This window comes from Macaca thibetana, chromosome 14 (genome assembly GCF_024542745.1).
Source record: "Macaca thibetana thibetana isolate TM-01 chromosome 14, ASM2454274v1, whole genome shotgun sequence".
Lineage (NCBI taxonomy): Eukaryota > Metazoa > Chordata > Mammalia > Primates > Cercopithecidae > Macaca > Macaca thibetana.
This window is the reverse complement of record NC_065591.1, coordinates 22,048,088-22,062,085: the sequence shown is the minus strand read 5'-3', so window position 1 is coordinate 22,062,085 and position 13,998 is coordinate 22,048,088. Positions and strand designations below refer to the sequence as shown.

At 39.1% G+C, this 13,998-nt stretch overlaps 1 protein-coding gene across 3 annotated transcripts in view; it reads left to right on the top strand.

Annotated features, from left to right (window-relative positions):
• Positions 1-13,998, top strand: part of TTC17 (tetratricopeptide repeat domain 17) — a 139,481-nt gene that overhangs the window by 83,063 nt on the left and 42,420 nt on the right. The window contains exons 17-20 of one of the 3 annotated variants that reach the window (XM_050758248.1): positions 321-491; positions 8,402-8,661; positions 9,126-9,279; positions 13,035-13,155. In XM_050758248.1, the coding sequence (XP_050614205.1) occupies positions 321-491; positions 8,402-8,661; positions 9,126-9,279; positions 13,035-13,155 (706 nt within the window). Of the gene's footprint in view, positions 1-320; positions 492-8,401; positions 8,662-9,125; positions 9,280-10,983; positions 11,591-13,034; positions 13,156-13,998 lie in introns of those variants that run through there. The other 2 variants (XM_050758250.1, XM_050758249.1) reach the window with 2 other exon arrangements.

The window sequence follows — 13,998 nt, the reverse complement described above, 5'->3', positions numbered from 1 at the left end:
TACTTCTAACTTCAAGAAAATATTTCATGGCCGTTATGAATGGAACAAGGTCTTGGGGCTTAATCTTTGTTGTTACAGTTGTTTTTATCCTCCCAAATACTTGACAATAGCCTACAACTGAAACTTGAACTTCATTGCAAAAGCTTGAATCACAGTAATGATCTGGCTTTGGGTGCTGCAGCTCACTGATTTTTGTATGTTCTGAAGAAAAACCAGCATTGTCACATTTTTGCTCTTCTTGATATTTTAGGACCTTGTACTATAGTACTACACAAGAGAGATATTTCTAATGTGCTATATCTGTGTCTCTTGTCATTGAGGTAATTGTCATGAAAAAACCCTGGACAACAGCCATGACAAACAGAAATATTTTGACAACTCACAGTCACTGGATGCTGCTGAAGAAGAGCCCTCTGAGAGAGGAACAGAGGAGGACCCTGTGTTCTCTGTTGAGAATTCAGGGAGGGACTCAGATGCCCTTAGACTTGAAAGTAAGTTGATTTGACCTAAGCTGTGCTTCTGGGGAAAAATCAACTCTCAAGCTTTAAGCTTAGGCTTTTCTCTACTTTTAAGAATTTGTTTTCTTCTTTTAACAATCATATTGTAGCATCATGAGGGTGACCCCTAGGTGGTGAGGCAGAAGACAAACTATAGTGTGAAAGTGTTCTTCACACTTTCTTTGTTCTCTACTTCAGTGTCTTCTGTTGCTAGAACAAATCTGATTTGTTTATGTATCAGTCTTCTTAATGTTACTAGTATATTGAGTAAATCATTGTAAAAGGAACATAAGTTGCTTTTACACTAACCCAATAAAATATGAAGATTTGGAATAATGGGCTTACCTATTACGCCTTCTCCCAAGATTCCATTTTATGACCACATTTTGAGCTATATTGTACTAAATGGTTCTTGCTTAGATTATCAGAATTGCCAAAATGCATGACTTCTTTTTAGTATTCACCCACTTGACCACTTTACTGTACCTGGAACTATGCATAACTCCTCCCCACTTCTTGAAACTCTCTTCTTTCCTCTTGGCTTCTGGAATATCACTTTCTCTTGGCTTTCTTCTATCCACACACCATCTTTTAAAATTTATTTCACTTACTCTTTATTCTGCCCCTTATTTGTTGGGTTATCCAGGATCCTGACTTTGACCTTCTATTCTCGTCCTTCTATGTATTATCTCTTGGTGATTCAAATACCCTTGACTACACCAATGACTCCAGACCTATATTTCAGCTAAGACATTCTCTACAACTCCAGATCTTATTTCTACTTTTTTTTTTTTTTTTTTTTTTTTTTTTTTTTTTTTAGTGTACTCTTCATCTGGATGTGCCATAGGCACTTAAATGTAACATATCCAGAATTGAACTTCTCCTCATATGGGCCCTATTTTCTGAAATACTTCTAATTTCTACATTCCTGATCTCTGTTAACAACAGCACAACTCACCCAGACACCACTGTATCCAGTCAATCTCTCAGACCTGTTGCATCTATATCTCTTCATTCATTCCCTCTGCCACTGCTTGAATTCAGACTTTCTTCATTTCTGCCTGCACTATTGCAGTAGCGTCTCAATTTGGCTCTCTAAATCTAGTCTTTTATTTTAATCTGTATGTGAAGAAAGATAATACATGTAATCAATACAGAATTTTAAAAGTGGAAACAACCAATGTTACTAATTTTTTGTACGTCCAAAGAGTTGTTTCTAAAATGTAGATCTGATCAGATTTGCAAGTTACTTAATCTTCCTGAGCCTTTCTTACCTCATTTATTTAAAAACAAACCAACAAAAATGCTTCATAGAGTGGTTTTGAGTATTTAAATGAAATAACTTGGTGAAGCATTTATTTTAGTGCCTGGTACTCAGAACCCAGTAAATGTTCTACAAACATAGGTATAACTGCAACTTCAGGAGTCAAAGTCTTTACAAGCACATACACATAGTACATGATCAGTAAACATCTGTTCAGTTCAAGGGAGCCATAATATATTTGCACAAGAATTGTTACAGGAAAGGTTCCCTGTTTGCTTTTCTAGGTTATCTACTCAGAGTTCCCAGTTTTCTCTTGCTATACTGACCCAGCTAGAAAAAGGAAGAACACCACTGGTGGCAACGAATACTTATGATTATTGTTTTCTGCTCAGAAGAGAATGATTTCCCTACCTACCTTAATCCGAGTGATTTAATCTAAGTCTTTTGTGCTTTCTGATTACTGGCTTGAAATTTTATGTCATTGCTTATATGTTAAATCATAAGCATATCTGCAGCTTTCCAATCGACTTCAAACCAGATGACTGCTTTTTCAAGAGAACCCTAGGACTCAAAACAGAATTGCCCAAGGCCCTATGGTGGTAATCTTTTTTTATATTTTTGAGAAGGAGTCTTGCTCTGTCACCCAGGCTGGAGTGCAATGGCGTGGTCTCGGCTCACTGCAACCTCCACCTCCTGGGTTCAAGCAGTTCTCCTGCCTCAGCCTCCCAAGTAACTGCGATTACAGGCACATGCCACCACACCCAGCTAATTTTTTTGTATTTTAGTACAGATGGGTTTTCACTGTGTTGCCCAGGCTGGTCTCAAACTCCTGAGCTCAGGCAATCCACCTGCCTCGGCCTCCCCAAGTGCTGGGATTACAATCATGAGCCACAGCGCCCGGCCCTATGGTGGTAATCTTAATTTGGAACCAAGTTTGTCTAATTCCTTAGAATACTCTTTCTTTTTTGTGAGACAAAGGGACATATTCCCTCTACAGTATTGTTATTAAAGATAGTATGTGCCTTACTTGCCTTTAGAAGCCACAATCTTAAGTACTCTAGCACCCATTGATATTACTCATGCAAGATTTCTGGAGGAAGATGTTTTCGGTCAGATTTTGCTGGTCATCTCTTTGAATTTGTGTTCTTTACCTCTTTCTATGGCTATGTTTACTTCTGTCTTGTTTTGAATGTAGCACTCATCTTTCCATCCTCTGCTCCCTAAAACTCCTTGAAACTTCTCTTCCAAGATTGTTAATGCTGTTTCTTATCAAATATAGTCACCTTCTGTTAATCGGCTTCTGATATTCCACTCCCTCTCAGTAGTGTTCTCTGTAGCCATTAACTGGCTTCTATTTCTATTCCAGGTGTGGTGATCCCAGTTTCTTCCTGGATAACCATTGTCATCTGATCCAAAAGTCTTTCCTAATATTGAGCTAAAACATGACCTCTCATTTCTAGTTTTGTCTTATGAGGCCAGCAACGTCAGTCTTGTTTCTCATTAATAGCACATTCCTGTAGGTATTGAAAATGGTTATTGTTCCTGCCTACCTTCCTTTCCCGTGTCTTTGCTTCTCTTCAGTTAAATGTCCCCACTTCCTTGAATAACTTAATGTTATGGCATCTAGTCTCTTCACTGTCTTTGAAGTAATCTCCTTGGAATTTTTCAAAATCTTTTCAAGCCCGAATTTTTGGTGTAATATATCAGCTACTCTTCCTGCCACTGGATCCCCCTAGATTTCTTCAGTCCCTCTTCTGAAGTTTTGAGTACTTTTTGCCAAGTATATTTTCTGTGAATGTGCTCTGCTTTGCACATCTCCTAAAGTGAGGTGCCCAGACTTAAACATGAATCTCCAGGTGTGTGTGGAACATTTCAAGCTTCTTTTTGTTTTCAACAGAACTACATATGCATAGCTACGTTTCTTTCTTTCTTTCTTTCTTTCTTTTTTTTTTTTTTTTTTGAGATGGCGTCTTGCTCTGTTGCCCAGGCTGGAGTGCAGTGGCACAATCTTGGCTCACTGCAAGCTCCGCCTCCCGGGTTCATGCCATTCTCCTGCCTCAGCCTCTCGAGGTAGCTGGGACTATAGGCGCCCACCACCACACATGGCTAATTTTTGTATTTTTTTTTTTTTTTTTTTTTTTTTTTTTTGAGACGGAGTCTCGCTCTGTCACCCAGGCTGGAGTGCAGTGGCCGGATCTCAGCTCACTGCAAGCTCCGCCTCCCGGGTTTACGCCATTCTCCTGCCTCAGCCTCCCGAGTAGCTGGGACTACAGGCGCCCGCCACCGTGCCCGGCTAGTTTTTTGTATTTTTAGTAGAGACGGGGTTTCACCGTGTTAGCCAGGATGGTCTCGATCTCCTGACCTCGTGATCCGCCCGCCTCGGCCTCCCAAAGTGCTGGGATTACAGGCTTGAGCCACCGCGCCCGGCCTAATTTTTGTATTTTTATGAAGCAAGATTTTACCATGTTGGCCAGGCTGTTCTCAAACTCCTGACCTCAGGTGATCCGCCCACCTCGACCTCCCAAAGTGCTGGGATTACAGACGTGAGTCACCATGCCTGGCCCATAGCTTCATCTGTTAACACTTCTCCTAGTCCCTGTGATTCTTGATAGTACCTAATATGGCTCAGATACAACCATAAACCTTCCCACTACCCTGGAATAGGCTTCATCTCCGTAAAGGATGTGAACTCACATCTCACATAAACCTCACTGTGGATGCTCACATTCTCTCCAACTTCACAATATTTATTCTTCTTTTTCCCAGTGTGAAAATGGTGCATGGTAACGAAAATCGTTTTCAGTTTATATCATACCATCTGTCCTACAAGCAGCAAGATTTAGTTATTCCTCTTGCTTCAAGCATAATTCGAAACCTTCTGAGATCTCTCTACAATCCAGACCTTTCACCAAACCAGAATTCTGTATTTTCAGCTGTACAGGACAGTTGTGTAGGGCAGTGTTCTATATAGGACAATATCTGAAGATACATTCCTCCATCCATTCTTGTCTAGACTGTAAGTTCCATGGGTTGTTACCACCCAGCCCTCAGCACATTGCTAGATACAGCAACAAATATTTTCATGAATTAATGACTAGTGTCTACAATTCCAAGTCTTTATCCTGTTGCCCTTTCCTAACTCCATTGTCTTTATAAATATCATTCTGTTTACATATTCACAGATTCTAAACCTATAGTCATATATTAAAAATCCCAGTTTTTCACATTAGACTTAAAAATCTTGAAATCATCTTTGAGCCTATCCTATTACTAATTTTTCTCCATTAACATTTCCTTGTATACCTCTTTACCCTCCCTTTTTAAAAAATTCCTTTTCCCTTTACCTTAAGACAACCCACTTCTATAACTCTTTTTTTTTTTTTTTTAATACTTTAAGTTCTAGGGTACATGTGCACAACGTGCAGGTTTGTTACATATGTATACATGTGCCATGTTGGTGTGCTGCACCCATTAACTCGTCATTTACATTAGGTATATCTCCTAATGCTATCCCTCCCCCTCCCCTCTCCCCACTCCCCACAATAGGCCCCGGTGTGTGATGTTCCCCTTCCTGTGTCCAAGTGATCTCATTGTTCATTTCGCACCTATGAGTGAGAATATGCGGTGTTTGGTTTTCTGTTCTTGTGATATTTGCTGAGAATGATGGTTTCCAGCTGCATCCATGTCCCTACAAAGGACACGAACTCATCCTTTTTTATGGCTATATAGTATTCCATGGTGTATATGTGCCACATTTTCTTAATCCAGTCTGTCACTGATGGACATTTGGGTTGATTCCAAGTCTTTGCTATTGTGAATAGTGCTGCAATAAACATACGTGTGCATGTGTCTTTATAGCAGCATGATTTATAATCCTTTGGGACACTTCTATAACTCTTATAAAGATTCTTAAATACCTTTCTAATTGGTCTGTTTGTCTTCTGTCTTCTCTTTCCTTGTCCAACACCCCTGTTCCAATACACAAACTGATTTACTACTCTAAGACTTTAACCTTCGTAATTATTATGGCCCTCATCCTGTTATTCTTCTGCTTAAGAAACAAGAGGCTCCCTTTACAACGAATCCTCTTCATGACTTTCTCACACATTTGTAACATCACCTACCTTTCCTAAGTGTCTTATTTGTTGCTATCCCCTGTATACATTCTTGGTTGTAATTAATTTGAAATTGGTCATGCCTTCCATGTGCCTTTACTATTCCTGTATGTATGTGTGTGGACAAATGAGTCTATGCATACATGCTTTTTTAAAAAAAAATGTCACTCTGGAAGGCTGGGTGCAGTAGCTCACACCGGAATCCAAGCACTTTGAGAGGCTAAGGCAGGCGGATCACCTGAGGTCAGGAGTTCAAGACCAGCCTGGCCAACATAGCGAAACCCCATCTCTACAAAAATACAAAAAAAAATTAGCTGGGTGTGGTGGCCTGCACCTATAATCCCAGCTATTTTGGAGGCTGTGGCAGGAGGATCACTTGAGCCCAGGAGACAGAGGTTTCAGTGAGCTGAGATCGCGCCACTGCACTGCACTCCAGCCTGGGTGACAGAACAAGACTCTGTCTCAAAAAAAAAAAAAAAAAAAAAAAAAAAAGTCACTCTGGGGAGTGACCTCCCTGGCCCTCTACTCTGTCTGTCTAAATCCTGCCTCAGGTAGTCCGCCTTTCTCTAAGAAGCATTTTGTGATTACATGCAAGTATTTTTTCCTCTTAAAAAAAAAGTTAATTGTTCTCTTTATTATTTCATGTATGTAGTTTTCTGTCTCCAACTTGATTATAAATTCATTATATTTAATTTCTTAAGGTTAGAAACTTTCCATTTTTTTTTTGTTCCCACCTACAGCTTACAGAGATAGACACATAGTAGGCTATCAATAAAGTTTGGTTTATTTTTTGCTAACTCAGAGCACACTTATAATCTACTTATTCCTCACCTGTGAGGAGAAAATATAAAAATATGTACATATTTAGTGTTGTTTTTTAGCAATTGCTTTTGCCCCAACCCCAGCAGCCTTTAGAAAAGCCTAATGGCTACCAGCAACAGAAGCCTGCAGCAAGCTCCGTATTCTCTCTTCATTTGAATATCAGTTTCCATTGATGAAAGCCCCTCTCTCTCAGAAGTTTTAAATAATGATAAATATTACCATATGTTAGGAGCACAGGGAAGCAGTAGCCTTGGATTACTGGGTTTGCAGAACTCTTTGTAGCTAAACAGCGTGACTTTTTTCCAGTATGTTGCCTAACGACAGGGATATGTTCTAGGAAATGCGTCCTTGGGTGATTTTACCATCGTGGGAACATCATAGAGTGTACTGTACTTACTTACACAAAGCTAGGTGGTATAGCCTACTGTGCTCCCGTGTTATATTGTGTAGCCTCTTGCTCCTAGGCTACAAACTTCTACAGCACGTTTATCTGCTGAAACACTGTAGGCAAGCATAACACAATGGTAAATATTTGCGTCTCTAAACATATTTAAATGCAGAAAAGGTACAGGGGAAATACAGTATTATAATTTTATGGCACCACTGTGGTATATGCAGTTCATCATTGACCAGAACTTCATTATGTGGTGCATGGCTGTGATACCATGTTCTAAATCCCTGAACAAGCCAGAATTACCAACTGAAGATTACTGCACTAGAATAATGAAACTGGCGTTTTGTGAGGTATCAACCCAGAGCTCTCAGGTTTTCCTGTGGGTATATGTTACAAAAGGAGATGTTTTGTTATTTGTTCTTGTACCCTATCTACTTCCTAAAGGGACTAGGGATAACTTTCATGGAATGCACAATGTAACATCCAGCCATTAATACAAAATAAACAGGAAAAGTTAAGTAGTGCAGAATTTTTTAAAAGAAAGCCTTCTATTAAGAAACTCGGGCTGATTTTCTCTGAACTTCCTTGTTATTCAAGCGTAGAGGAAAACTCAAGAGGGTTGTGTAGCCTTCATTGGATAATAAAGGAAACATACTGAGTTCTCAAGAGAGAGAATTTTTGCTAGGCCATTATGCTGAGAGTCTTCCATCGGGGTCTTTTAGAGACTTGAGCCACCTAAATAATATCTTGGTAATCATTTTAGAAAGAAATTATTGTAGTATATTGCTATTTCTTATATCAGCCATTAGTGAAAAATGGGAGCCTTCATGTAGAATTCGGATAGTTTTCTATTAAACAAATCATTTTTCAGTTAAGTCAGTTAAGCCAGCTATATGGTCTGGACACACAGCTATGTCCAGATATTTGAATAAACCTTGAAGAATCCCATATATTAAATAACATAATAAGCTTCATCCTTGCCATCTATGTTTTGAATGTAGAGCAAGTGGATCTTTTTTAAAAAATGGTATATCACATACCTGTCCTCATGCTCACTAATAGGAGAATCTCTGCCTGCCTGCTGTCTAGCTGCCACTGTTCTCAGCCAGGCTTTTGGCAAACGCTAGATGACAAACTTGGTATTTTATTATGTATTTTGAAGATGCTGAATGGTATTTTTATCACATTGGGCTATAGAAGTGCCTCTAAGCAGAGCCAAAACGTTTCTCCAGAAGCAGGGTTGGAGTCACTCAAGGACTTGAATGAGTACTATGTACCTTTTACTAACATGCTGGCCCTTGAATTTCAGGTACGGTGGTTGAGGAGAGCAATGGCTCTGACGAGATGGAGAACTCAGATGAAACCAAAATGTCAGAAGAAATACTGGCTTTGGTGGATGAATTTCAGCAGGCATGGCCTTTGGAAGGCTTTGGGGGTGCACTGGAGATGAAAGGGCGGCGTCTAGACTTACAAGGAATACGGGTGCTGAAGAAAGGTCCCCAGGATGGAGTGGCCAGAAGCTCTTGCTACGGAGACTGCAGAAGTGAAGATGATGAAGCAACAGAATGGGTAAGTTTGCCAGCTTAATTCTTACAAAATTGTAGCCCATGTCCTTCAGGGGATCCTAGTATGCAAAGTGGAAGTTTCTGTTGGATATGTGGCACTACTTGGCTGCACACTCCAGGACAGCCTTCACATTGGAATTTTACCGGGAGGAAGCATTTCATGTTACTTATGTATTGCTGGCTCTTCTGGGAGGCAGGAGGAAATGGGATGGGTGTGAAGCCACAGTCAGAGCCTGCAGACTTGGAACTGTCCAGTTCAGACATCTTTCTTTTCAGTTTCTCCTATACATTCTTCAAGACTAGGTTATTTTGTTCATTTCACTAACCATTTTTTATTTAGGTCTTTAAGAGTTAAATTCAAGGAGAGAACCTGAGCACAGGACTTGGTTATTCTTAACTAGTATTCACAAGTCATTGACAGATTTGATCACTGGTCTCATTTGTCCCTAACATGTTTCTGTTTCCCAGATTACATTCCAGGTCAAACGTGTAAAGAAACCCAAAGGAGATCATAAGAAAACTCCTGGGAAAAAAGTAGAAACAAGTCAGATAGAAAATGGACATCGTTACCAAGCAAACCTGGAGATCACTGGCCCCAAGGTGGCATCTCCTGGGCCACAAGGTAAATTCGAATGTTTAATATGCCAATTTCTTGTTTTAGATATCACTGTCTCATTTCTCACAGAGGCTGTATTTGTAACTTGAAATAGTTCAGATGAGATGATAAAGGGGCAAAGTGATCAAGAAACCAGTCTTCTGTATCAATGAAAAAAGTGTTCAAACACTAAAACATTATGGAAATGAAATTCCAGTGGATTTAACATTATGTGTAATAAATCATAAATGAAGAAAAACTAGGTGAATATTTACATGTTCTTTCCATGTAGAAAGAACTTTCTAAGGCAGAGAGAGAGAAAGAAAATAATAATTCTGACACTGGAAAGCACCACAAAATAAGACAAAGGACTGAAGCAAAGTATTTTTTGTAGATTATTTTTGTATATATTTACAGAATATATGATAAGCAGAGGGTATCAATATCATTTAAAGAGCACTTACAAATCAATATGAAACATACAGTATTTCAATAAAATGTATGCAGCGTACATAGGCAGTTCACCAAACACAGACACACACACACACACACACACACACACAGAGATGGCCACTAAACTTGAGAAGATGTTCAACCTCATCAGCAATCAAAGGAGTGCAGGCATAAACAGTAACATACCAGTTTTGATTATCAAATTGTTTTTAAATGTGTAACACACATTTTATTTAAATGAAGTGAATTTTGGGGTAGTCTGACTAGACACATCAGAAAATTTAAATATATACCAGTTATTCTACTTATAGTAATTTACCCTAAGTAAATCATCTTACAAGTGCCATAGATGTAAGTAGAAAGATATTGATCATGGGGTTGCTTATAATAAAAATTTGTAAACAACCTGAATGTTGTAATTGCCTAAGTAAATCATAACACGTCCATGCTGCATAATATGCAGCCAAAATATTGGTAATATACTAAGAAAAGCAATTTATAAAGTAGTAAATGTAGAGAATACCTTAATCATTATGCTGTATTTCATCAACTACATTTTTTTCACATTTCAATATCTCTGAAATTGGAATACATCTTAGAGTTGATAGTATCTTATATAATAATTGGCACTGTTTTTCTTTCTTAAATCCTTTAAAATAATGTATATTTACAGTTGGCAGCATCTTAGATTTGATGAAATATGGTATAATAAACAAGCACATAGAAACAAAAGTAGGAGGAAATACATCAAAATGTTATAAATGGTCATCTCTGGGTGCTAACAGAGCTATAGGTGATTTTTATTTTCTTCTGTATGACTTTTCCATTTTTAAAATATTTTACAATAAGCCTGTATTACTTTTATAAACAAAAAAACTAAAAATGTATTATAAAAGTGAAAACTAAAGCTGAATATGGTTGAGATGATATGAGAGCACTTAAGCAGTTTTAAATGTATTCAAATTGGTGGGCCCAAGTAGGGCATTGAATGTACTTGCAAATGGGATCATGGAACCACTTATTGGCATTAAAGTGAAAAGCTCTAAAGCATAGAGGACAGAAATACTAGAGAGATTCAAAATCCCAATTTTCAGTTAAGTATGGATTCTATTCACTGCTAACTAATCAGCTTCATGATAAATCCTGACCAAGTTATAAAGCAAAGTATTAAATAGTTTGTGAGCCCATGGGGGAAAAATGGAGATCATTAAGAGCCATTGTAGATTTTCTAAGAACTAATAATAATGCTTAACTAATTTCATTTCCTTTTTTGGTTAGGGCTACTAGACTGGAAGACCAGGAAAGTGCCATAGACATAATGTAACTGGATTTCAGCAAGGCATTTAACAGAGCCTCTTATGATATCCTTGTGAACCAGATGGAGAGATGTGGGCTTGAAGCCTTCCCATTGCCTACAGGATAAAATTCAAACTTCCTAGTGTGGTGTACAAGACCCTTTACAACCCGCCTCTGTGTACCCTTCAACACCATTCTCTGAACCAACCATGCTCATGTTTTTACCTCAGTGCCTTTGCACATGCTGTTCCCTATGCCTGGAATGCCCTATGCCCCCTCTGCCCTCTGCCGTGCTAAAATATCCCTCATCCTTAAACTTCAAAATCAAGTGCCATCTCTTCCTTGTTACCTTCAGGCAGAATTAGTTACTCTTTCCTCTGTGCAATTGTTCTATATCTTTGCTCTAGCTCTTTTCCTATTGTATTGTAATGATTTGTTTATGTTTACCTTCCTTACTAGACTGTGAGCTCAAGAGCAGGCCGTCTTATGATTCCTGTCTGTACCCCTAGTGTCTTTTATGGTTCTCAGCCCCTTATAACAGGTGCTCAATAAATATTTTTCAAATGAAATTATTAAATGTAAAAGAAAAATAAGATTTTTTGTGAAAATTATGGCTTATTTAAGTTATTAATTTAAAGAGAGTTAATTTGAAACTCTTTCAAAACTGTTCCTTTCTGTTTTGTTAAAATCTCAATCTAAACCCCTGCCTGTACCTCAAACAGTTTTCTACTGTTGGTAAATTCCTATAATATAAAAAGTGCTATACAGAACTAAAGTTCTCCTTCCTGCCTATTCCATTATAACTCCTTCAGAAAACCCCTCCCAGACAAGACAGTTCTGCTCTTTTCTTGGGGATTTGATGTAAGTAAAGCGCCCAGACCCAAAAAGTAGTACCTACGAAGGATATTAATAAACAGAGCTTTAAAATTTTTTGTAGCTTTAAATAGCTTGTTGATTGGGAACATACACGTTAGAGTCAAACAGACTTGGATCAGGATCCCAGCTCTGCCATTTCCTAGCCAGGTGACCTGGGCAAGTCATCTAGTCTCCCTGAGTCTCTGTTTTCTCATCTGAGAAATGAGGGTTAAAACCTACTTCAGGCCAGATGCAGTAGCTCACATCTATAAGCCCAGCACTTTGGGAGGCCAGGGTGGGAGGATCACTTGAACCCAGGAGGTTAAGGCTACAGAAAGCTAGTATCATGCCATGGCACTCCAGCCTGGGCAAGAAAGCAAGGTGCTGTCTCTAATTAAAAAAAGAAAAATGGAAAAAACTTATGAGGTTAAGGATGTAAAGCACTTAGCACGGGATCTGAATACACAGGAAGTGCTCTTCAAATAGATGATAACCAGGCTGGTTCTTGGACTGTGGTGTTGTGGCGGGGGCTGCGGGGAGATGATCATCTTTCATTAACATCATTATTCCCTGCTGCTCTTCTTTATAGCAGTGGTTCTCTCTACTGGGTGTGATGTTGCCCCCCCAGGGGACATTTGGCAATATCTGGAGACATTTTTGTTGTTTTATCTGGGGAACGGTGCTACCAACATCCAGTGGGTAGAGGCCAAAGATGATGCTAAACACCCTCCAATGCACAGGACAGGTCCTCAAAAAATTATCCAGCCCAAAATGTCAATAATACCAGGTTGAGAAACCCTGCTTTAGGGATATATGTTTCTACTAAGTTGGAGTTGTCTTTATAAAATCAAAATACAGAGGGGGCAAAAATTAAGTTTGGTAAGACTATTAACATTGAAGAATACCTTAACCCTTATTTCATGTTGCTCAGTCTTAAATCCACCAAAGGACTCATTTATTCTTTCTTCTCCACCTGTCTTTACTCAGAGATGATCTTTAGTCCCATTTCATAATGACAAGATTTTAATTAGACCATAGATGGGGGAAATGCTAAAGACTACAAGAATGACTAGCACCTCCAAATACACCAATCTGGGTGAAGTAATCATCAGGGCACAAGGCCCTTTGGGTTCTGTTCCTTTGCAATCGCGTGGATTCATGGCATACTTTCCTTCCAGGAAAAAAACGTGACTACCAGCGTCTGGGATGGCCCAGCCCAGACGAATGCGTCAAACTCCGCTGGGTAGAGCTGACTGCCATCGTGAGTACCTGGCTTGCAGTTTCTTCAAAAAACATTGAGTAAGTATGTTAAGCCTTTCCCTCCTTTATGGCATTTGAGTTCCACTGAACCCAGCTGACTTTAAGGATGCCCTCTTAGCAGAGAGTAGAAAAGTTATCCTTTCTAGAGCTGAATTTTCAAAGGATGACCATGCTGACCATGGCCCCCAGGTGGACCCAACCCATTGTAGCAAAGCCTTGAGTGTGCCTCCCTTCCCGGTGCCTTCACCTGTCCTTCGTAAGCTATCTAGCAGCCATGTATAACCTGCTTAGTTTGCATTGAAGACTAGATCCTCTTTATAGAAGCACAAAACCCATAGTTTCTCATGAATATCATGCAGTTGTAAGGGAGCCAGAGCAAATCCAGATTTGCAAACACCTACCGAGACATACTAGGTGCCTCTGATAACTGCTTTCTCCTCACTGGACACTCACTCTCTTTTGCTGACCCCTTTTCTACCCTTTAAGTGTTGGAGTTTCCCAGGATTTACCTCTAAACCTTCTTATTTTGTAATCACGTCTAGTCAGACTGATCTACTCCCAAAATTCCAATCAACACAGATGTACTAACAGCTCCCAAACTTGAATCTCCATACCAGACCTTCTACAATGCCTTCAACTCATTTGTCTGTCTCCCTGACCTGTCTTGTCTAGACTGCACTCAGGCATCCCATGCTCAGGAAAACTAAAGTCATAATTTTCTTGCCCACTTTCCATATTAAAAAAATAATTGTTTCGTTTGTTTTTTCTTTTCCTATTTTTAGTAAATAGCTCCAGCAATGCTTAGGCCAAAAACCTGGGAGTTATCCTTAACAATTTTCCTCCCTTGCTCTTCAAATTCAGCCTGTTACCAATTCTTAGCAC